Source organism: Aphelocoma coerulescens, chromosome 5 (assembly GCF_041296385.1).
Source record: "Aphelocoma coerulescens isolate FSJ_1873_10779 chromosome 5, UR_Acoe_1.0, whole genome shotgun sequence".
NCBI classification, from domain to species: domain Eukaryota; kingdom Metazoa; phylum Chordata; class Aves; order Passeriformes; family Corvidae; genus Aphelocoma; species Aphelocoma coerulescens.
In genome coordinates, this window is record NC_091019.1 from 28,594,482 (window position 1) to 28,614,609 (window position 20,128).

The following is a 20,128-nucleotide window of genomic DNA, read 5'->3' on the forward strand; positions in this document are numbered from 1 at the left end:
GCTGGCCGGGGCGGGGCGCGCTGGGGGCGGCCCCGGAAGCAGCGCGGCGGCGGCGGCGCCATGGCGGCGGCGGCGGCAGTCCCGGCCCGTGCCCGCGGAGCCGGCCTGGTGTGGCGGCTGCGCCTGCTGTGCCAGCGCTACCAGGAGTACGTGAGGCGGCACCCGGCCGCCACGGCCCAGCTGGAGGGCACCGTGCGGGGGCTTTCCTACCTACTGCCAGGTGCGGGAGCGGGGAGGCGGGCAGACCTTCGTCCCGCCGGCTGGGGTCTGGGCCGGGGGGGTGCGGGCACCGGGCCCAGCGAGGAGCGGGGGCTCCCCCGGCGCCGGGCGCTCGCTGTAGGCGTTCTCTTCTCTTCGCAGGTCGCTTCTCGGACTCGAACGCGCTGTCGGAGCTGGGTAGGTGGGCAGCGGGGCCGGGGCCGGTGCTGGTGCTGTGCCCTTGCCCGGGTGCATGCGGGTCCACTCCCCGGGTCCTGCTTTTGTCCATGACCGGCTGCGTTCTCGAGCAGCTCCTGGGAGGAGTCTGCACGTCTTGCTGCCCTCCTTCCCTCGTCCCCTGTCGGGGACAGAGGCAGCAGGGCCGGTTTGGCTTGCTTTCTGTGCATCCATTCTGCGGTGTTCCCTTCCTTTTCCAGTGTACTCTGCGTCCAACCTCCTAGTGCTGTTAAACGACTGGATTCTCCGAAAGGACCTGCAGCAAAGCCTGCCAGTGGTAAGGCTGGAGTGTGTGGGAGGAGGATTTGGGACACATGCTTTCCTCTTTGCAGGAGCTTTCAGGGAGTGTCTGTAGAAACTTGACAGGTCTTTGCTGTGGCCTCTCTTTACGGTCGAGTATGGAGAAGCCAGAGGCAACCTCCAAATGCAAGTGAAACAGCAGCCCTGCCCCGTAGGTCCTGGCTTGGAGGCGTGGCCAGAGCACTCCCTGGACCACAGAAATAAGGCCCTGACTTTCACCAGAAGCTTCACAGGCTTTCTTGAGAAGCTCAGAACTTGAGCTTGGTAGAGGTGTTGATGAATAAACCATTGCTGTTTACATAGCAGTGGCTCTGGAGCACTGAAGCTCTGATTGCATCTGTCAGACTCTTCTTTTGCATATTCTATTGACTAAGACAAAGGTAAGCACCTTGCTACTATGTCTCTCTTGCATGAGCCCCAGGCCAGCTCCCAGCCTTGTTAGACCCTTTGGGGAATGGGGAAGAGGTTGGTTTTTTCCCAACAAGGCTCTTCTGTTACAAACCTGCACAATGTGTGGGTTAGGTGTAGACAGCTCCCTGAATGGAGCATCTGGCGTGTAACAAACAGAAATGCAGAAGACTTGCTTCCCTGGTGGTTAAAGTTGAAGAGAATTTCAGCTGTATTGTCTTTATTGATGCTTTTCAGTGGATTAAACCCTGTGGTTGGCAGCAGTAGTAAGTTCCTGTGTGGAGAGCAGAGACCTAGACTAGAAGAGCACCCACTGACTTGGGGTTTATGCCTGAAATCTAGACTGGTGCTGTGTTCAGCACGCATTCACTCTGGTGTGCCTGTGGACTCTGAGTCCCCTTCCCTCCACTCCCAAGCATACTCCCTCATCAGCTCTAACCAGAGAAGAGGTTGTCTTGTGTCTCAGCTCTGGGATGAGGAGGAGGGGAGAGTTTTGCTGTAGAGCTCAGGCACAGTGCCACAGCCCAGGAGGCTATCCTGCTGTGTCAGTTGGGGTAGAGGCAATATAAGACGCAGATGTGATGGCCTCCCTGGTTTTGGAATAGTGACCCCATGTGATACTGTAATGTCTCAGTCTGCTTCTCCTTGGAGGTAGATAAATAGGCTTATGTGTAGGCTCCAGCTGCAGTGAAGACACTGCTTTTTGTTTCTGGAGCTGTGACTTCCAAGGCTATCTGGTGCTTATTTCTGAGGGTCCCACCAGACTGGGCTGTGCTTCTGCCCTCTTTAACTCCCAAGCAGAACCTGCATCCTGTCCCCCTCCTCCCCTCTGTGTTTTGCAGTCGCTGCCCCAGCAGAAGCTGCTGACCTGGCTGAGTGTGCTAGAATGCGTGGAGGTCTTTGCAGAGATGGGGACAGCCAGGGTGTGGGGGGAGATGGGCCGGTGGACCATCATTGTCCTCATCCAGCTGGCTAAGTAAGTGCTGTGGGCAGAGGGGAAGGGGCAGCGTGCGCTCGGAAAGGGGACCTGGAGGGCACTTCATAGTACCCCAGGAACAATCCCACACAGGACTGAGCTGCCAGTCCCTGAGGTTGGGGGAATTTGGAGCCCCACGGTGTACTGGATGCTGTGCCACAAAAGGGAGCACTTAACACTTTTCACCTTGCCAGTTGCTCTGAGGAGACCAAAGTGTTTCCCTCTTCTGTGGAAGCCATCTCTCCAGTGCAACGGGAGCCCAACTCCATAGTCTGGTATTGAGGACTTCCATGTGTCTGTTTGCAGAGCCATTCTTCGTCTCCTGCTATTGCTGTGGTACAAAGCTGGCATCCAGATGTCTCCTCCCATTGTGCCACTGAACAGGGAGAGGCAACAGCCTCTCCACCCTCAAGGTGAGCCCATGGTGGTGTCATCATTGGCTTGGTGCCTTGCTGAGCCACGTGTCTTGTCCTGCTAGAATTACTCATCAGAGCAGCGGCTTGTGCAGCACATGGAACCATAAGGTGTTCGTACTCAAGGCTGAGCTGTGTTGAACTTTCCACCCTTTGTAGAGGACGAGTTAGCTTAGTGGCAGGGTTGTCCTGCTATCTGGAAGGAGGGGATGGAGAAGACTAAGCTGGGAATTTTTGGCTGAACCATGAGTCAGGCTGCACATACCCTGGTCTGATGATGAGGAAAGAGGCCCTAGACCTGGGCAATGTCAGGCAGATTTACCTTTTCACTCTCTGCCTACTGTTAGCCGCTGCAGAATTGTCCAGTTTGCACTAAATCAGCCTTTCAGTCTGCTCTTCTTGGTGGCATCGTAGGAGAGGGTGCTGCTGCCAGCTCTGGGGTGTGAAGCGTGTGGCTTTCAAGCCTGACCCCTGTGGCTGTTTTCTTCTGCAGGCATGGAAGACAGCTCCTCAGGGAAGGATCAGACCTATGTTGGCAGGCGTTCCTGCCGTGTTGTGCGCTCGCTCCAGAGCAGTAAGTAACCAAGCCTGTTTTCAGCCTGAGCTGTTCCTGCTCTGTGCCTTCACAGATGACATGGGTGTGGTAAGGGGTAGAACCTTGTATTGGGACATATCTTGCCACTCACTGGGCCTACTGGGGGTGGGTGGGGGTATCTAAGCAACCAGAGACGTGCTGTAAGGCTAGCACTTAAATTGTGTTTCCCATGTGAGCCATGCAACAGAGACAACTCTTCATCATGGTTATGCTTTGAGGAGCATGGATCTTACAAGTACCTCTTTGAGCTTTTCTGTTTCGCACCTTCACAGTGCAGAAAGCAGGGAAACATGATAGGAAGGTGTCCTGGTTTTGTCTGGGATAGAGTTAGTTTTCTTCCTAGTAACTGGTACAGTGCTAAGTTTTGGGTGTAGTATGAGAGTAAAGTTGATAACACACTGATGTTGTAGGTTGTTGAGAAGCAGTGGTTACTCTAAGTCAAGGATTTTTCAGTTTCCTGGGTTCTGCTAGTGAGGAAATGCACAAAAGCTGGGAGGGAGCATAGTCAGGATGGACGACCTGAACTGGCCGAAGGGATCTTCCATACCATAGAGCGTCATTGCCCAGTGTATAAACTGAGGGAGTTGGCTGGGAGGGGCCCGTTGCTGTTTGGGAATGGGATGGGCATCTGTCTGGAGGTGGTGAGCAGTTGTATTGTGCATTAGTTGTGTTTCTTGGGTTTTCTCATCTTCTTTTTCATTGTTGTCATTATTGGGGTTTTTTTTGTTGTTATTTTATTTTATTTTATTTTATTTTATTTTATTTTATTTTATTTTATTTTATTTTATTTTATTTTATTTTATTTTATTTTATTTTATTTTATTTTATTTTATTTTATTTTATTTTATTTCAATTTTTAACTGTTCTGTGTCAATGCAGGAGTTTTACCTTTTTCTGATTCTTCTCCCCATCCCACCGGCCGCGGGGGATGAGGGGCTCCAGGTCCACGTGGAGTGAGCTAGCAGTCATGTGATACGTACTTTCCAGCTGGGACAAAGCTTTTATTTGTGTTAGTGACCGGACCTGCTTGTTTCAGCCCCATCCCTGCAGTCCCGGCACTGGGGGTCCCCCCAGCAGAGGGAGGAATCGCAGAGCCGAAGGGCGGAAGAGATGAACCAGCCTCCCACTCCTCTGGGTCTCCAAGAAACCATTGCAGAATCCCTCTACATTACCCGCCCCCTGCTCCACCGTATCCTGCCCTTCTCCGTGCGGGCTCCCGCCGCCCGCGGGTGCCGGCAGAGGGTGCTGCGGGCTCGGCCCGGGTGCAGGGCAGTGTCTCGCCGCTCTGTTCCCTGCGCAGCTCTGCTTGGGCATGGGCCTCGAGACTCTTCCCTTACTTACACTTCGGTGGGTGGCCTCAGCTGCTGGAGCTGTGGGTGCAAGTCCTCCAGCCCTTTTCCCCGGGGCCCCCAGCCCTGCCTTAGGGTGTATTTGCCTGCACTTGGCGGAACTTTTTGGGTACCCAGGAGATTGCTTCTCTGTGTGCCTCTTGTTAGGAATCTTTTCATTCCTTGACCGTGTGTTCCTAGTATTGAGTTTAGGAGTATGGGGCCAGAGATCATGGAAGCCCTGGCTCCTCTCGGCAATCCTGGACATCTCGAGGTCAGTCTGATGAAGAGTCTTTCTTGGTGCTTGGTTGGTGGTGGCTGGGCATCGCACTTCCCCATTCCCCAGTCCTGGGCAGTCCCTACTGAGAAAAATACGCACTGGGGCTGGTCCTTAGCTTGAAGATTGGCACATCTTCTGCAATGCTTACAGTGCTCTCTGTTCTGAGCTGCTGCGGTCTGCTCTCCGTGGAGCTGAGAGTGGAGGGCTTTAGAAAGCCACTTTCTTTTCCCCACTGGCTGCTGTTGCTGTGACTTAGCTTTCTCTGCCCTCTTCCTTCCAGTTTGAGCTTGCTGAGTGATCTGAAAGACCTGAACAGGCGAGAGCGGGTGGAGCTGAGGCGACGAACCATCCTACTGCTGTACTACCTGCTGAGATCTCCTTTCTATGACCGATACTCAGAGTAAGGGGCCCTTGCTGGGCTTTTGCCGAAAATTTCCCTTTTAACTGAAATAGCGTCAGGGGACTGGGTGAATAGATCTGAAGCTGTGTGGGTGCCTATGACCAGGTTAATCTGAGCCCTTGTGTAACAGCTGCCATTGCTGTTTGTCTGTTCAACAGCTGGGGCAGGAGATGTCCAGCTGGACTTGTTCATACTCTCTCCCTTCCTAGGGGCAGGATCCTCCTCCTTCTGCGCTTGTTGGCTGATTATGTGCCTGGAGTTGGCTTCGTCACACGTAAGTGGGTCCCACTGTTATATCCCCATTTCTGTCTGGTGAAGAAAAATGAGGGCTGTTGGGAACATTTATCAATTGGTTTCCAGTCCAGGGAAGGAATTGGGAAGTCCCTATAGAGGTTAGCACTAGAGCACCCAGTGCTGATGCTTGAGTAATTTTTAAATGCTGAAGGAAAAGATTAATTGCTTCCTGGTTTGAGGACAGTAGGAAACCTCTGTGTGCCCTGAGGCTGCAGAGCTTGGTGTCTGCCACCTAGGCCTGTTCTCCTGGGCTTCCTTTCTGCACCTTAGCTGGTGCACCAGGGCCCCACTTTGCAGCCCTGTTCTGAGCTCTTTTCCTTGATCCCTAGTCTGCAGTGCGGACAGAAGGGGTAAATGCGTGCCTGGAAGTATTGAACCAGGCAGAAACTGACTGTAAATCAAAGGGGCCAAACCAGGTTTGTGTTCTAGTCCTTCACCAGAGGATCCCTTTATTATAGGCCACCATTTCACTTCCCCCCACTCTTCCCCTGATGATGTGAATCCTTTTGTGGAGTGATTCATGACAGTGATGTGACATTACATCAGCTTGGCATCATGGGATTGCCCTTTCTTTGGGGAGGTCACAAAGCTGGCTAGCTCAGGAGCCACTTCCTCCAGTTAGTGATTTCAGAGAGGCTTTGGAGCCTGCATTAAGCCCTGTGCAACATAAGCAATTTTGCTCTACAGCAGATGCTTCTGTGTTTGCACTTGCTCACTATTGCTGAGTTATCTTCCCTCTTCCCTGTCACAGCAGTGTCCTCCTGACTCTCTGCATGTGGGTTTTCCCCTTGCACATTGTAGACTCCCTTTCCCACTGAAGCTTGAACATATCAGCTCAGAGGGAGTGGTTGGTGTCCCACACCATGGCTGTGCTGACCATGTTTCACATCCCTCTTGGTCCTGCTCTGATCTCTGGCACCGCACTGCAGCGTTGCCTCACATCTTGGCAAAAGTAACTGTTCTATTCTTGGGTTCATCTGAGTTGTGTAAATGGAGATTTGGGGTTGTTTGGATCATAATGAGAAGTGGGGATATGCCCCATAGACATGCAGCTTTAAATTCTTGCATTTCTACATGTGATCCTTCTGTTCTCTTGTTTCAGGGCCACTGATGGACTACTTGCCTGCTTGGCAGAAAATCTATTTCTATAACTGGGGCTGATGAGATGAGTATTCTCTGCTAAAATCATGGCTGGACATTTTTAAGGAGGGCAAGCAGGCTGGGGAAGGGATGTTGATAATGTCTAATTTTCAGCTAAATCATAAACGAGAAGCTCCTGTTCTGCAGAGTGGGAGGGGGTTGTATGTGATTTTTTTAACACATCTAGGTGTGAATGATGGACACTAAATGTGTGGGGAGACCCTGGCCACCTATTTCTCTGGACCGTTCTGTGGCTGCAGTGATGGTGATGGGGCAACCTCTTTTTTGAAGCACTTGATTCTTCCTCTTTTGTACAGCTGTGCTATAATAAAGCCAGGCAGTGTAGTGGTTTTTTGGAGAGCATTGTCTCACATGTCAGGGTGCTGAGGTTGACCTGCACCCTGCTTGTGTTGGCTGTGCCTGGCCCATCTGCTTGTAGCAGATTTGTCTGTCAAATAAACTGACTGACTGGAGAGAACTGAGCTGAAGGGCCTCTCCCTCTTTGCATGGGATCCCCTGTATCTGGTTGCCAGCAGGTCTCTGTCAGAAAGAGCAGCTTTTGCAGTTGTCTGCCATGGGATACGCTGTCCCTTAGAAGCCTTTTGCTCTGTCCTGTGTCAGTCAGGGTGCCACATGTTGCTCAGCTTATGACTATAGCCTCTGTAATTCCCAGTGCCTGCCTCAGTCCCCAGAGTCCTGGGGTTCTCCTGGGGGTACGCAGAGCTGCAGGGTTCAGGCTGCTTTCCTAACACCTAATGTGTGTTAAAAGGGTTTGCAGAATGGCTGCCAGCCAGTGCTTGGGGGCTTGGCTAAGGGCAGAGAAGTGATTAATTTAGCAAATACTGTTATGCCATGTTTAAAACGGGCCCAGGAGGGGCCTGTGTCTCCTAACTGGGGGACAGTTGAGGCACCAGTCTGCAGTGAGCTTCTGTGGAGGCTCCCTTGGCCAGGATGAAAGGTTGGTCAGCTGGTGGCACTGCGTTGCCCCACAGGCAGCTGTCTGGGTAGAATGTGTGCCCCAAGTGGGTATCAGGAACATTCCTACCTGAACCATCCCTGAGGGATTCTCAGGCTGCAGGGATCACAGCCTTCTTGCCTCAGCACCTGGCATTGGAAATGTAGTCCTACATGCACATCCCTCAGGGGCCACCACAGTTGGGGACCACAGGACTTTGCCAGTGTGAGGGGTCTGTGTTGCCGCCTCAGCTGGCAAGGCCCTGCAACATGGTAACAGCAGCATGGAGAAGCCATGAGCAAGGAACTACGCTCCCTTTGCTCAGTCTTTCAGCAAAAAAAGATGCTGAAGTGTTGGCTCCTGGTACTGATACAAGATGCAAGGGCCTGCTTTTGGAGGGTTTGAGAGGAAGGCACAAGCAGGTGTTGAGGGACAGGGGCAGCCCTGGAGCTGTGGTTATACAGAGGGACAGCACAGTGAAGGCTCAGCAGCTGGCAGGGCCCAGGCAGAGGCAGCCCAGGACCTGAAGGGGACAAGGTAGGAAGGGACAGCAGCAGCACCTGGGAGGGGCCATGTCCCCTCCCCCACCCAGCAGGTGTCCTGGGCAACCAGGGTGGCTGCTCTGTGACCTCGCTGCTGTGGAACCAGTGGAACCGGTCAGTGTGCGCCATGCTGTGCTGCCTGCTGCTGCTCGCCCTGCTGCTGGGGGCTGCCCTCCCACAGCCTGTGCACCAGAGGTGATGGCACTTCCCCCCTCCTACTCCTCCCTGCCCCGGTACCTGCAGGTACCCCAGGGCCCCTGACATGGACTGGCACTTGCGGCACCAGGCCTCAAGAGGTGGCCAGACTGGGTGGAAGACGCAGCAAATGGGAGCTCTTGTGCCAGCCTGAGTAAGAGCTGTAGGACCTTGGCTCACTCCTGGCCCTGGTTTTCCTCTGTAGGGACAGCTACTCAGTTCCTGAGGATTTCTCTGCTCCCCTGGAGCTTCCACAGAAGCACTTTGGCCTGGTGGATGGTACAGTGCTCTCCTTGCCCCTCTGAACCCCCTTTCCATGCACTCACCCCTCCAGTGGGCGGTTGTCCCTAGCCCTGGGAGCAGCCGAGCCCAGCCTCTGCTGTGCCCGCAGATTACGGCATCAAACCCAAGCAGCCTCGCTTCAGAACGCGGGCGGCCCTGCAGCGGCCGGCGGAGCTGCGCAGAGCCGGCAAAAGCAAGCGTGACGGGCTGGACTTGCTGGAGTACTATGAGGATGTGCACCTGTGAGCCAGCGTGCCCCCGTGCCCACCACAGCCCAGCAGGTGAGGGCTGGAGCAACAGCTGCCAGAAATCCCTTTGGATCATCATAGGATCTCTGGCATCCCAGGATTGCAGCCAGGGCTCTTGGACCAATACTGAGAAGCTCCAGCTCCTCTTGGGGTCCCAAGGGAAAGAAGGAGCCAGGGCCCAAACCCCGGCAGTGGGAAACAAACAGCACAGTAGCTCTGCTCCATGAACCATCATATTTAATAGTTGTTGCCATCACAGCAGATCCAGCTGAAGCACAAAGACCACTGGCTGCAGGGACTGGGAGAGCTCTTCTACCTCCCTGGTGCTTCGCACGGCTCCCTGCAGGCTTTAGCCCTTCCCTGCCCCACTTTGGGCAGACACCCAGCTTTGTGCAGGGGCTGAGCCCCACTGACCTGGGGTGTCTCTGCCCTGCCTCTGCCACCAGCAGCTTGGGGGAGAGGGGGAAGGGGCAGAGAAAGGCTTTCCCTCTCAAGGGTATAGTTACTGCAGGGAGGTATGAGGGGAATTTTTCTCTCTCCCCAGGGCATGGATACAAGATGGAAGGGGTGGGGACAGAGGCAGGGGAAAGCTGTCTCATCTCATTCTGGCTCTGGCAGAGGAGATTCTGGGGCTTCCTCTGCCACCCCTGCCCAGCAGCCATCTCCCCAGGGCCTGGCAGGGAGGTGATCCCATCTCCCAGGCAGGAGCCAGCATGTGGGTCTTGTTTTCTGTAGCTGCTGTCTCATCATTCTGCAAGAGACTGACTCTGCCACTGCAATTAAAAGTCACCCCGGATGGATGTGACGGGAAGCTGTGCCATGGTCACAAGGAGGAGATGCTGTCACCCCAGCCTGCAGCTGGAAAGGGCATGAGCACGCTACTGCCCCCCCCAACCACTCACAAGTAGGGCACCCAGCAGGTGCTTCTCCAATAGAATAAACTAAGAGTATTTTGTACAATAAACACAATTTGTCCAGCCCTCCCCCCTCCCGTCCCCCCAGCCCGAGGAAGGGGAGTCACGAAAAGAGGCGGCGCTCCGTGCCCCGGGGAGCCCTGCCCCGGGCCCGCTCCTCCTCCAGGCTCAAAGCAGCTCTTGTCCATGCACGACACGGGGAAGGGGCGAGACTGCAGCCCTGGCTGTGCAGGAGGTGCCTGTGCCAGCCCCTACTCCAGGTAGATGTCCTCTGTGGGGCACGTGTACTCCACATATTCCTTGTAGAATTGCTGAAAAGCCCTCCTGCAACATAGCACCAGGCAAAGCTTAGCAGCAGCCTCCCCACAAGGCAATAAGAGATCCCCATTTCCATCCTGACTCTCACTTCCTACCCTGTGTCCTGACACCCCAGCTCCTAGCTTCTCCTGCACTAGCCCCCAGAGCTACCCTCAGAGCCACAGGGTCTCCATGATTCCCTGCACAGTGCATGACTTTCAGCCATCTGCCTGCAAAGCCTTGCACTGGGACTTGTTCCAGTACTGTCAGGAATATGATGCCCATAGCCCTATAAGCCCTGGCTCTTACACAAAGCATCTCACTTGAGGGAAGAGGTGCCAGCCTGGGGCCAGGTCTGAGCCCCACATGTAGGGGGAGATGGCAGGATTCAGCCTGGCTGTCTCGTTCCTCCTGCCCTTTATGAGCCAGCCTTCCCTGCCCAGCCAGGACTCACCCTACAGACTCCGCCAGTGGCTTTGTGGACTCCTCCGAGACAAAGACATGACAGGCAAATCTGTGGTCAGCAGGGTGCTTGGTGATGAACCCAAAATATCTGAGGGCAAAGAGAGTGGATGTGATTGAACCAGCAGACCAGCAGGCACAGGTACCCCAGCCTCTCTGAGGTGTACCCACCCTTAAGCATAGGGGTTTGGGACCTGAACCCCCCCCCAATAAATCCTACTGGCCATCCCAGGGTCATGCCACTGACCACGTCTGCAGCGTTGGGCTCACAGGGGAAGGGGAACCCTCCAAAGCAGGGCTCTGGGAAACCTCCTTTCCTTCCTAGCCCCAGTTGTGCTACCCCCAGGGAGCAGGAAGGCAGCAAAGCCCCTCTGCTGAGCTACTGCTGTCAGGAGTGGCACCACACTTCCTTGCTACTCACTTGTTGTTCTTTGGATGGTACCCACAAAAAGAAATGTTCTTCAGCTGGAAAAAATGGCTACACTTGTTTACCTGGGGGAGAGAGAGAAGGGAACTGTCAGAGCTTTTCTCCCCACCCCCTGCAGGGCAGCTGGTCTCTGGCCACTGGAAATGCGCACTTGGAGACTGAGGAGTGAAATTAATTGGAGCCTAATCCTGGGCTGCTATCAGCAGCAGTTTCAGGATTGCTCCAAGCACCTGAACAAAGGGAGCTTTTCCAGGCAGCCCTGCTGGCTCTCACCCCAGCTGCCTTTACCGCCAGTAGCTCCTGCAGGATTTCCCTGGAGGCCCTGAGTCAGACTGTACTCAGGCTAGAGTCAGTGCTGCTGTTCACCAGCACACACAGCCCTCCTTCTTCAGTAAAAAGGCTCTCTGAAACACCAGGAGATAGAAGGTGAATGGGTAACTTAGAACGAAACAAGTCATTCAAGCCCGGGTGTCAAAGGGTCCCAGCCAGAAACGAAAACTTATTTATACAAGTCTAAAGCACAACTAAGTTGATGGCATCCTCTAGGTACAAGCAAGATTTGTAGGAACCTCAGCCCAGCTCTGTCACAGCACTCAGAGTCATGAGCTACTCCTATCCCCCAGCTGGGAGGGAGGTTTCCCAACAGCTTGCTGCAAAATCCTCACTTGCCTTTGCTCAGCATCCCAACGTGCTCTACTAGGCTACTTATGCAGAATGCTAATCAGCAGCCTGCCCTTGCCAGATAAAGAGATTACAGGGCAGATCTGGAGGACACCACTCAAAATAGTAGCAGAAAGGTTTAGAAGGAGCTGACAGATTACCGGGTACAGCTCAGCTCGCAGCATCCCAGCGCAGTGACGTGCCTGGCAGCTGTGAGAGCATCAGCTGGCAGTACTGCCCAGAGCTGGGGCCTTGTGAGGCATAGGAGACCCTGATGGTGGGCCTAAAATGCTAATGATGGTGTTTCTCACACCCTCAGACGTGTGGTGGAGACCCTTAATTTTCATATGCAAACATGGCCTGTAGCACAGACGGCACGAGCCAGCTCAGAGCAGCAATCAGGGCAGGCATGAGATGAGCAGAGAGCGGGGCACTACCTTGCTGTGCTCCTTGCAGTCGTCAGCTTTCACAGCAATCTTGACCCCACGCACGCTGATCTCCAGGACGCAGCTGGAGGGTGGGTTAAAGTGCACAGTGAGGCGGCGCGTGGTGGCAATCTGCGGAAGAGAGGGACAAAGCCGTGGGACTTGTGAGCAGTGATGAGGATTCCCCACTGAGGCTCTGCCCTGCTGCCAGAAGGAGCAGGCGCTCCTGCTCCCTGGGATGGTGTGGAACACACTACCTTCTGCATGGCCGCGCAGAGCACATCATTGCCCTTGTGATAGGGAACCTGCACGGAGCCAAGGAACTTCACCCGGAACTGGTCCACCCAGTCGCTGCTCTTGGCCAGAGCTGGAAGAGAGAGCACATGGCAGGGATCATCTCCGGTGACCAGGTATATGGGCTGAGCCCCACCTCCCCGCCCCGTCTCCCAACACCTGCACTTTTCCCTGCCCAAGAAAAGCTTCCCTCAACACCAGGTACCAACTCCCAGCATCACAGCAGAAGCCGCTCATTGCTTCCTGCTGGATGCCCAGTTTGGTCTTCCCCCAGCCCCCTGCTCAGCACCAGACTGCTCAGCAGGGAGGATGTGGTACAAGATGGGCACATCAGCAGTCTGCAAACAGAGGCTTGGTACCTGTTACATGGTCTGTGTCCTTGGTGACTTCAATAGCATAGTAGGCAGGAAAGATGCCCCGATCTCCTGTGCGCATGTTGTAGGCCTCATACCAATAATCTTCTGCCTGCACCTCCACCAGCAAAGGATCATCCACCTCCAGCTCCAGCTCGTCTGCGTGGCGAGGCACAAACCTGGGCAGAGAGGCAGTAGCAGCTGGCTGGCTAGCAGTGCTGGTGGCCTTCTCACTGGCACACTGCTGGAACACCCACCACCAACCCAGGCAGTGCCCTGGTAGCTATAGGGACTTGACACACTAAATAAAGCACTGGAGGAGGTTTGGGTTCAACAGGCAGCAGCATCCTGGCACCTAATGCAAGGGTATCTCCTATTGCACCACCCAAGCTGCTCCTCAGAAGCTCCAGCTGCCCTCGGAGGTCTTGCCCATGCAGCAGCCTGGGCAAATGTTGCTCCTGGGCAGGGCATGAGCTACAGGCACTGGTTTGTTCCCCAGGGCTTCTCACACCAGAAACACTGGAGTTTGTGCTAGCCCCACCTTGGCGGGAGTGCAGCACCAGCTTTCCCCTGCGAGAGGCTGGGGACACTGCCTGTGCCTGCAAGCTCACCTAAAGACAGCACGGTGAGTCTGCTCCTGCTCCTCCCCGTTGATCATGCAGGAGAACAACCCAAAGGACTCAGCACCTGGGGACAAAGGCAGAGGAGGACATGTCAGCATTGAGGGATCATCATCACAGCCAAGAAGACATGGGCCAGGCAGTCTGTTGAGGCTCCCGCAGGATGGCTCATCCAAGACAAAGCTATGTGCTGCCACAGGAGGGAGAGAAATAGCTGGAGCTGCTGAGCAGCCTCAAACACCTACTGCCACCCCCATCTGACACTCACAAAGTTTTTCCAAGCCCCACCATGCCTCCTGGACTACCAGGGACAAAGCCACAGGCTGCAGCAAGCAGAACTGGGGCTCATGTCTGCTAGTGGCTTCCTATCTCCTGAGCGTGTACCACGGACAGGCAGGGCTGCCCAGGCAGCCAGCCACCAGCCCACCTCCCCCCGGTGCCCAGCACTCACTGGAGGAGCGTGCCCGGCCACTCATGAAGACATTGAGGAACTTCTTGGAGAAGTGGATGTCTGCCTCGGGGGTGGAATCCTCGGAGAGGCAGACTGAGTCACGCTTCAGCGCATCCTCCTCGTACTCCTCGCCAATGGCCGACTCATAGGGTGAGGAGATGCAATTGTCGTAGACTGTGGCCGAGTCGCTCTCATCACTGTAGCCCGAGTAGCACTGCTTGAGGCTGACCAGCTCCAGCTGCACGTTCTCATCCACCACCAGTGTGTATTTGACAGAGTCATAGGAGAGGGCACTGGTGTCCGAACTCACGGAGGCTCTCTGGAGGTTGTGCCCTGGCTGGGAACCACCACTCCCACCACCACAGGAGGCCCTGGGCAGGTTTGTCTTGTCAGGGGAGGACATGTAGTCCAGCACCTCATCCTCCTCGCTGATGGAGGGGTTGGTTTTCCCTGCCAGGGCTGAATAGCCGGAGGTGTCAATATCAGAGCTGATGGACATGCGGTTCTCACTAGACTGAGACAGGAACGGCTTGTCAGTCTCCAGGGGGTCTGAGTTCTTCTGCACGGGTGTCAGGTAGATCTCCTCTGTGGCCTCCAGCCTCACATCTGTCTGGTAGCGGATACGGTCCCGGTGGGCCTCAGGGCCCCTCGTTACCACCACGACGCTGGCACCATGTGGTGGGGCCCGGCTGGTGGCCTGGTGCTTCTCGGGCGGCCGGGACGAGGCAACGCAGGCTGGGGCCATCTGTGTGGCTGCTGTGCGCCGGCATGGGCTCTCCGTGGATGTGCCCCGGTCTTTGGTGGAGGTTGTGCTGTTTTGGTGATTGACCTCATCACTCAGGCAAACGTGGTCGTGGGGAGGGGTCTGCTCACCTGGAGGGAGAGTAGAGAGCATTGACAGCCATGCAGAGGGGGAAGGTGTCCAGGGATGCCACCCAGACTCATAGAATCACAGAATCATTTCAGTTGGAAAAGACCTCTAAGATTCTCAAGTCCAGCCACTAACACTGTCAAGTCCCCCACTAAACCATGTCTCTAAGCACCACATCTACACAATTTTGAACGCTTCCAGGGACGGTGATTCCAGCACCACAGTTCCAACGCTTGACCAACCTTTCAACGAAGAAATTTTTTCGAATATCCAATCTAGACCTTCCCTGATGCAAATTGAGGCTATTTCCTCTTCTCCTACTGCTTGCTCCTTGGGAGAAGAGAGCAACCCCCAGCTCACTAACAACCTCCTTTCAGGTAACTGTAGAGAGCAAGATGGACATGCACCCTGCATCCATGTGGTATGTTTTCCCCAACCTCCTGCTCCAGCACCACTTGCCTCAGGCTCCTGACCACCATGAAAGGGTGCAAGGAGCTGACCCTGGCCAAAAGCCTGAGAACTCACCCGTTTTCAGAGGGGACGACGACCGGGACACCCGCTCCTGCCAACTGTGCTTTTTCCCCAGAGAGTTGTTATTGAGAGTGTCCTGAGGAGAAGAACAAAGCTGCCTTATAGCCCAAACAGTAAACAGCATGTGGCACGGTGGTACCCATCCCTCCCTGGGTCCACAGCACCCACTCAGCTCCCCTCTCAGCTGGGCATGCTGGGGCACGTGATGCTTGGGGAGACACCCCCACCAGCCCCACATCTCACCATGATGCTGCTGCAAGAGCTGGCATGATGGCTGAAGCAGGGTGGGCAAGGAGCCAGCTGGGCTGCATTCATCCACCAGGGGAACTCAGCTGCAGGAGCCCATAGCTGGACAGTCCCAAGACTAAAAATTCAAGACCTGAGCCTGCCTGCATGCTTTGCTTCCATCCTGCCAGCCCTGCCTACCTTCAAACCACCCAACTTAATGAAATGGGGGAAATCCCAAGGATCAGGTGTTGCGCTGCTGCTCAGCTGGGAGCCAGCTACTGGATAGACTAATGCCTGCCCCTGGAGACATCGGTATTGGATGTATTCAGGGGCACACACAGATAGTATGTATGCATACAAATCCATACATGCACACACACACACACGTATACAGCTCACTAGCAGATGTCAATCCTGAACAGCTGGAGAGGAGAGGCAGGATCAGGCCATCCACGCTCCCACGCTTGGACAAGTTTCTGTGGGTGCTGTGCCCTGCCTGCCCAGCCCTGGGTGGCTGGCCATGCATGTGCACAAGGGAACACGTGCTCAGCCTTGCTGTAAGACCCGGGGACCAAAGGGAACCAAGTCCCCTCTAATGAGAACCCTCCTGCAGATGGGGGACAAGTCCTCCCTACCTGCCTCCACAGGGTGTGACATCCTGCCTGGTGCACTCACCCACTCCTCCATCCCCAAGTTCTCCCTGGCTGCACACTCCCAGCCCCTCCTATGGGCACCGAGTGTTTCTGCTCCAGCTGCAGCAGTGGCATTTTCCACACTGTTAGTTTTTGCTTAAGTACCGAAGCCCCGCTGGGACTCCCTGGATTTTCTCACGGCCTTATCACCAACCCGCAGCTGTTACCAGCAGCACAGGAGCTTCTCTGTCCTTACTTTGCTTCCCCACCGACATGAAGGAAGCCTTCGCCCCAAAATTCCATCATGTCACACACTGCTGAACCATGCCTGCCAGATCCCTGTCTCCATGTGGGGAGGGAGAGACCCTCTTCACAGGGCTTTGGCAACCTCCCACCATGGCCTCCATGAGTCCCTCCTGTGCCAAGGCAAATGACAGCATGTCCCTGTTAGCCTTTCCCAGGGACACGATGGGCCGGGATGCGGGCCAGGCAAGCTGTCACAGTGATGGCCTCTGTGTGCAGAGGGGCCAGCACACACAAGCCAGCCTGGCTGCCTGGACTGCAACTGGAGGCACAGCTCACTGAGCCCACCCATCCCATAGGGCCACAGCACTCAGGGGTCTGTAATGTCCAGCCAGGGTGGAGAGACTTTCACAAAGTCTTAGAGGATGAACCTAGCCAGTAACAACTGCTGTTTCTTGCCCTCTGGCGAGTTGGGGATGTTCCTCTTACCATTTCCAGGCCACCTGCCTGGGATGATGATCACAGAGCCCAACAGCAACTGAGACATCACCAGGCTGGATCTTGGCCTCACAAGAGCAGAGGGTGAGATGATGCCTTGCTTTGTGAATGTCCTGTCTGGCAGAGTGCCTGGTACCCCAACTGGGCATTCAAGAGAGGATGCATGGCCATGGTCCCTCTTCTGACTACATGCTGGGGAGGAGGGAGCTGGGCAGGCCAAGAGGATGCAGTGTCTCACAACTGGAGAAAGATTTCAGGCTGATCCCCAGGGGATGCCCTGCACCCTGTCCTCTCCTCAGTGCACCAGATGTCGACAGGGAGAAACTGCCTCTGGCTAGAGGTAGGCATCCAGAACAGGAATGCCAAACACCTTACAGCCAGCCTCTCACTAGATCCTACCAACAGCACTATTCCACCTGGCCAGCCATGCCCCAGTCCTGTGCCACCATCCTTGCTGGCTCCAGGCTCCCATTGCCAGCTGCAGCAAAGCCCCCTCTCCCATTCCCCACGTCCTCAGCTCAGCTGTGCCCATGCCTCCCAGTGAGCGCCACAGCCTCCACCATCCCCTTGCAAGGGGACCACCGGCTTCCCCTCCCCAACCTACCATCTCTGCAACACCCCCCACCCCCATCCCTATCCAGAGGCCTGCTCCCACTCCTGGACACTGGTTGGGACTGAGTGCCTGGGAGAGAGCCCTGCTGTTCCCCACCTCCCCCAGCTGGATGTGGCTGCCACATGCCACTTGCTCCTCGGGGTCCCTGCACAGGGTGGGACAAGGCTGCTGCTGTCCCCTTGTCCATTATGCTCAGTGGGGCTCCCCCGCCTCCCCAGCCCTGCTGCCTTTGTCCCTGGTGCCAGCTGCCTGCGGGCGCCTATCCTTGGCTCTGTGCCTTCCTCCTCCTCCTCCCACCCATGGCCTCAGGCAGAGAGCTGGCATCAGCTGCCGGTGCTGGGCTGGTGACACCCAGCTCCGACTACTCCCCATCTGTCACCCACGGGGACACCTGCCTCTCACTTCATGCTCCTCGGCTGAACGTCACCGCGACGAAAATCCTCCTACTTGGCAGAAGGCAGAGCTGAACGCAGGAGGGTGGCAAAAATAGCCCTGCACGTCGCGCACTTTGCGTGGGTTTGTGAAGTTTGCAGAAGTGACAGGGCAAAGGGACTCCAGCCGCTGCCTGGGGGGTCAGCATGCCGGGCACCAGAACACCATCCACCCCAGGGGTGACAGTAACACCATGGCTGTATGGAGCAGGCAGTCTTGGGTAAAACCATCCAAAATCTTGTACAAAATCTGAGCATGAACAAGACAACAGAACCACCTTGTCCTCCTGGCCACCATTTTGGGCGTTGCTTTTCTGTCTCTCAAATTTTGCACGGGGTTCTGACATTAATGCTTCTCTTGCCAAGCACCACTGCTCAGGAGCTGAGGCAACCAGGTCCCCACTGCCGGGCATGGGGCACCTGGTGTCACCAACCTGCCCTAGAACCGGTGCTGCCCCAACCTGGGGCAGCTGGAGCCCTGCCAGCTGTCGGCGCTGGCCCTGGGCTCGCCAGCCCGTGGCGTGGTGCCCCGTCCCGCGATGGCTCATTCACGCGTTCGGTATCCATGTCTCGTTTGCTCCCCATCCCACGGGAGTCCTTCGCAGCTCCCACCCTGCCCCTACCACGGCTCTCTGCCAGGCCACTCGGACCCTGCTGGGGCACATCTCAGTCCCGACACGATTCCTGGCGTGTTCCCTCTCCACCTCGGCAGCAGGGATGAAAGAAGGACCCACCCGGCGCCTAAGCCCTCTCAAAGAACCGCCGCCGAGCGCAGTGCTGGGATGCTCGGCGGTGCGCAGGGGCGGCCCGGCAGGGCGTGCTCAGCTCCCCGGCACCTGGGGACCCCCGGGCCCGCAGTCACTCTCTCCGGCCGGGGGACACGAGCGGCGGTGAGAAGGGAGCCCCGGGCAGCGGAGCCGAGCCCCGCCATCCCCTTCTATTCCCTGCCCCCCCCCGCCCTGCCTCCCTCCATCCGCCCGAGACAAAAGCCCTCGGCGGACGGCGGGAGCATCCCCCCTCCTCCTCTTCCTCCGCACCCCCCGATCGCCCCGAGCCCCCCATCCCGCCTCACCTGGCTGCGAGGCACCTGCGGGAAGAGGTTGAGGGTTGTGGGTCGCTTCGGCCTGTAGACTTCGGTGGTCCCGGCCGGGGGGTCTTTCTGCAGCGGCTCGGGCGCCGTCTGCTCCTCGGCCGGCGTGTCCCCCGCCGCGTCGATGAGGTCGAGCTGGAGCATCTCGGCCTGCAGCCGGCTGGCCTCCCCGCCGCCCGCCGCCCGGGCCGCGCCGCCCGCCCGGCTCACATGGCCCTGCCGGGATTAGCGCCCGCGATCAGGCCACCGGGCGGGCGGGACGGGCCGCCGCGCCTCCCGCCGGGGCCGGGCAGGGGGGCCGGGGCCGCCGCATCGGCACCCGCGGCCGCTGCCTTTTAAAGGGGCAGCGATGTTATTCCCGCAGCCGGGGAGCCCCGCTCCCCCTCCCCGCCTCCCCGGCAGGTGCGGGCAGCATCCTTCCTCCCTTGCTGATGGGGCTCCCCGGCACCTCATCCCCGGCAGGTGCCTGTTTGTAGGTACATGCAGCCGTCACATTCACTACGAAGCACACAAACGTGCACACCCAGGCTTCATCTCGACATAACAAGGACATTTTTTACAGCGAGAACAACCATTCTGCAGAACAACCTCCCCAGGGAAATGGTAGAGTCCTCATCGCTGGAGATTTTCAAGACGCCACTAGAGAGTGTGCCAGATCGTCTCACCCAGACTCCCTTTCCCACACAAGGTTTGGCCAGGTGATCCTCTGAGGCCCTTTCCAGCCTGGGCTGCCCTATGATTCTTCCTTCTAAGGCAGACTGTGCCCTTTCTTGGTTCCTGTCCTGGCAGTTGGGACTCACACAAGCATGTCATCAATTTGATCAGCCTTGGTCCACCCCCTGCCTGGAGCAGGTCGCTTGGGGTCTTGCCCATCACACCTGAACATCCTCACAGATGGAGCACTCACCACCGTGTTGGGTACTGGCACTGTGTGCTGCACTACTGCTACTTTTTCTCTCTACGGGGTTGAAATTTTCACTGCACACCTCTGAAAGGAGTCAGGCTCCTTCTTCCCTGTAATGCCCACTCGGATGAGCAGCTCCATCCCCCTTGTCTTACTCATCTAGGACAAGCCTCCTCTGCCCGCTCCTTGCTCCTTGCATTTGCATATATCGGGACCTGAGGCCATATGGGAGGGATGCCTGGCACTGGCTGTCCAGTTACTCGCTGGTGATGGCTGCGCTCTGGCTGGCGGCAGCTCCACTCTTTCCCCTGTACCCTTTTGGAGCAGGGTGGCCACCGTGGCCTGTGGGGACTGTGAGGACCAGGTGTCCCATCCCACTGTCCCAGCTGGGCC

At 56.4% G+C, this 20,128-nt stretch overlaps 3 protein-coding genes across 3 annotated transcripts; 2 read left to right on the forward strand and 1 right to left on the reverse strand.

The window, feature by feature from the left end:
- Positions 1 to 37: 37 nt before the first annotated feature.
- Positions 38 to 6,927, forward strand: PEX16 (peroxisomal biogenesis factor 16). The gene is made up of 11 exons (XM_069017343.1): positions 38 to 220; positions 361 to 396; positions 636 to 712; positions 1,986 to 2,119; positions 2,426 to 2,532; positions 3,026 to 3,106; positions 4,164 to 4,316; positions 4,657 to 4,729; positions 5,016 to 5,135; positions 5,345 to 5,409; positions 6,532 to 6,927. Exons 1-11 carry the CDS (start codon positions 61 to 63, stop codon positions 6,588 to 6,590), a joined length of 1,065 nt encoding a protein of 354 aa, XP_068873444.1. The 5' UTR covers positions 38 to 60; the 3' UTR covers positions 6,591 to 6,927.
- Positions 6,928 to 7,136: 209 nt separating this feature from the next.
- Positions 7,137 to 9,613, forward strand: FREY1 (Frey regulator of sperm-oocyte fusion 1). The gene is made up of 4 exons (XM_069017344.1): positions 7,137 to 8,261; positions 8,467 to 8,540; positions 8,653 to 8,824; positions 9,527 to 9,613. The coding sequence occupies exons 1-3, from the start codon at positions 8,194 to 8,196 to the stop codon at positions 8,787 to 8,789; spliced, it is 279 nt and encodes a 92-aa protein (XP_068873445.1). The 5' UTR covers positions 7,137 to 8,193; the 3' UTR covers positions 8,790 to 8,824; positions 9,527 to 9,613.
- MAPK8IP1 (mitogen-activated protein kinase 8 interacting protein 1) lies at positions 9,007 to 19,086 on the reverse strand. The gene is made up of 10 exons (XM_069017342.1): positions 18,814 to 19,086; positions 15,091 to 15,172; positions 13,695 to 14,567; positions 13,235 to 13,310; positions 12,630 to 12,802; positions 12,234 to 12,343; positions 11,989 to 12,108; positions 10,886 to 10,956; positions 10,457 to 10,555; positions 9,007 to 10,029 (listed from the first exon to the last, which is right to left on the reverse strand). The coding sequence occupies exons 1-10, from the start codon at positions 18,973 to 18,975 to the stop codon at positions 9,957 to 9,959; spliced, it is 1,839 nt and encodes a 612-aa protein (XP_068873443.1). The 5' UTR covers positions 18,976 to 19,086; the 3' UTR covers positions 9,007 to 9,956.
- Between the last annotated feature and the right edge of the window lie 1,042 nt (positions 19,087 to 20,128).

Coding starts and splice junctions, on each gene's coding strand:
- MAPK8IP1 (XM_069017342.1), bottom strand. CDS start 18,975: ATGCTCCAGCTCGACCTCATCGACGCGGCGGGGGACACGCCGGCCGAG. Junction 15,173..18,813: donor CGCAGGTGCCTCGCAGCCAG/GTGAGGCGGGAT, acceptor TCTTCTCCTCAG/GACACTCTCAATAACAACTC. Junction 10,030..10,456: donor CCACTGGCGGAGTCTGTAGG/GTGAGTCCTGGC, acceptor GCTATGTTGCAG/GAGGGCTTTTCAGCAATTCT.
- PEX16 (XM_069017343.1), top strand. CDS start 61: ATGGCGGCGGCGGCGGCAGTCCCGGCCCGTGCCCGCGGAGCCGGCCTG. Junction 2,533..3,025: donor ACAGCCTCTCCACCCTCAAG/GTGAGCCCATGG, acceptor TTTCTTCTGCAG/GCATGGAAGACAGCTCCTCA. Junction 5,136..5,344: donor TTCTATGACCGATACTCAGA/GTAAGGGGCCCT, acceptor CTCCCTTCCTAG/GGGCAGGATCCTCCTCCTTC.
- FREY1 (XM_069017344.1), top strand. CDS start 8,194: ATGCTGTGCTGCCTGCTGCTGCTCGCCCTGCTGCTGGGGGCTGCCCTC. Junction 8,262..8,466: donor CCACAGCCTGTGCACCAGAG/GTGATGGCACTT, acceptor TTTCCTCTGTAG/GGACAGCTACTCAGTTCCTG. Junction 8,541..8,652: donor GCACTTTGGCCTGGTGGATG/GTACAGTGCTCT, acceptor CTGTGCCCGCAG/ATTACGGCATCAAACCCAAG.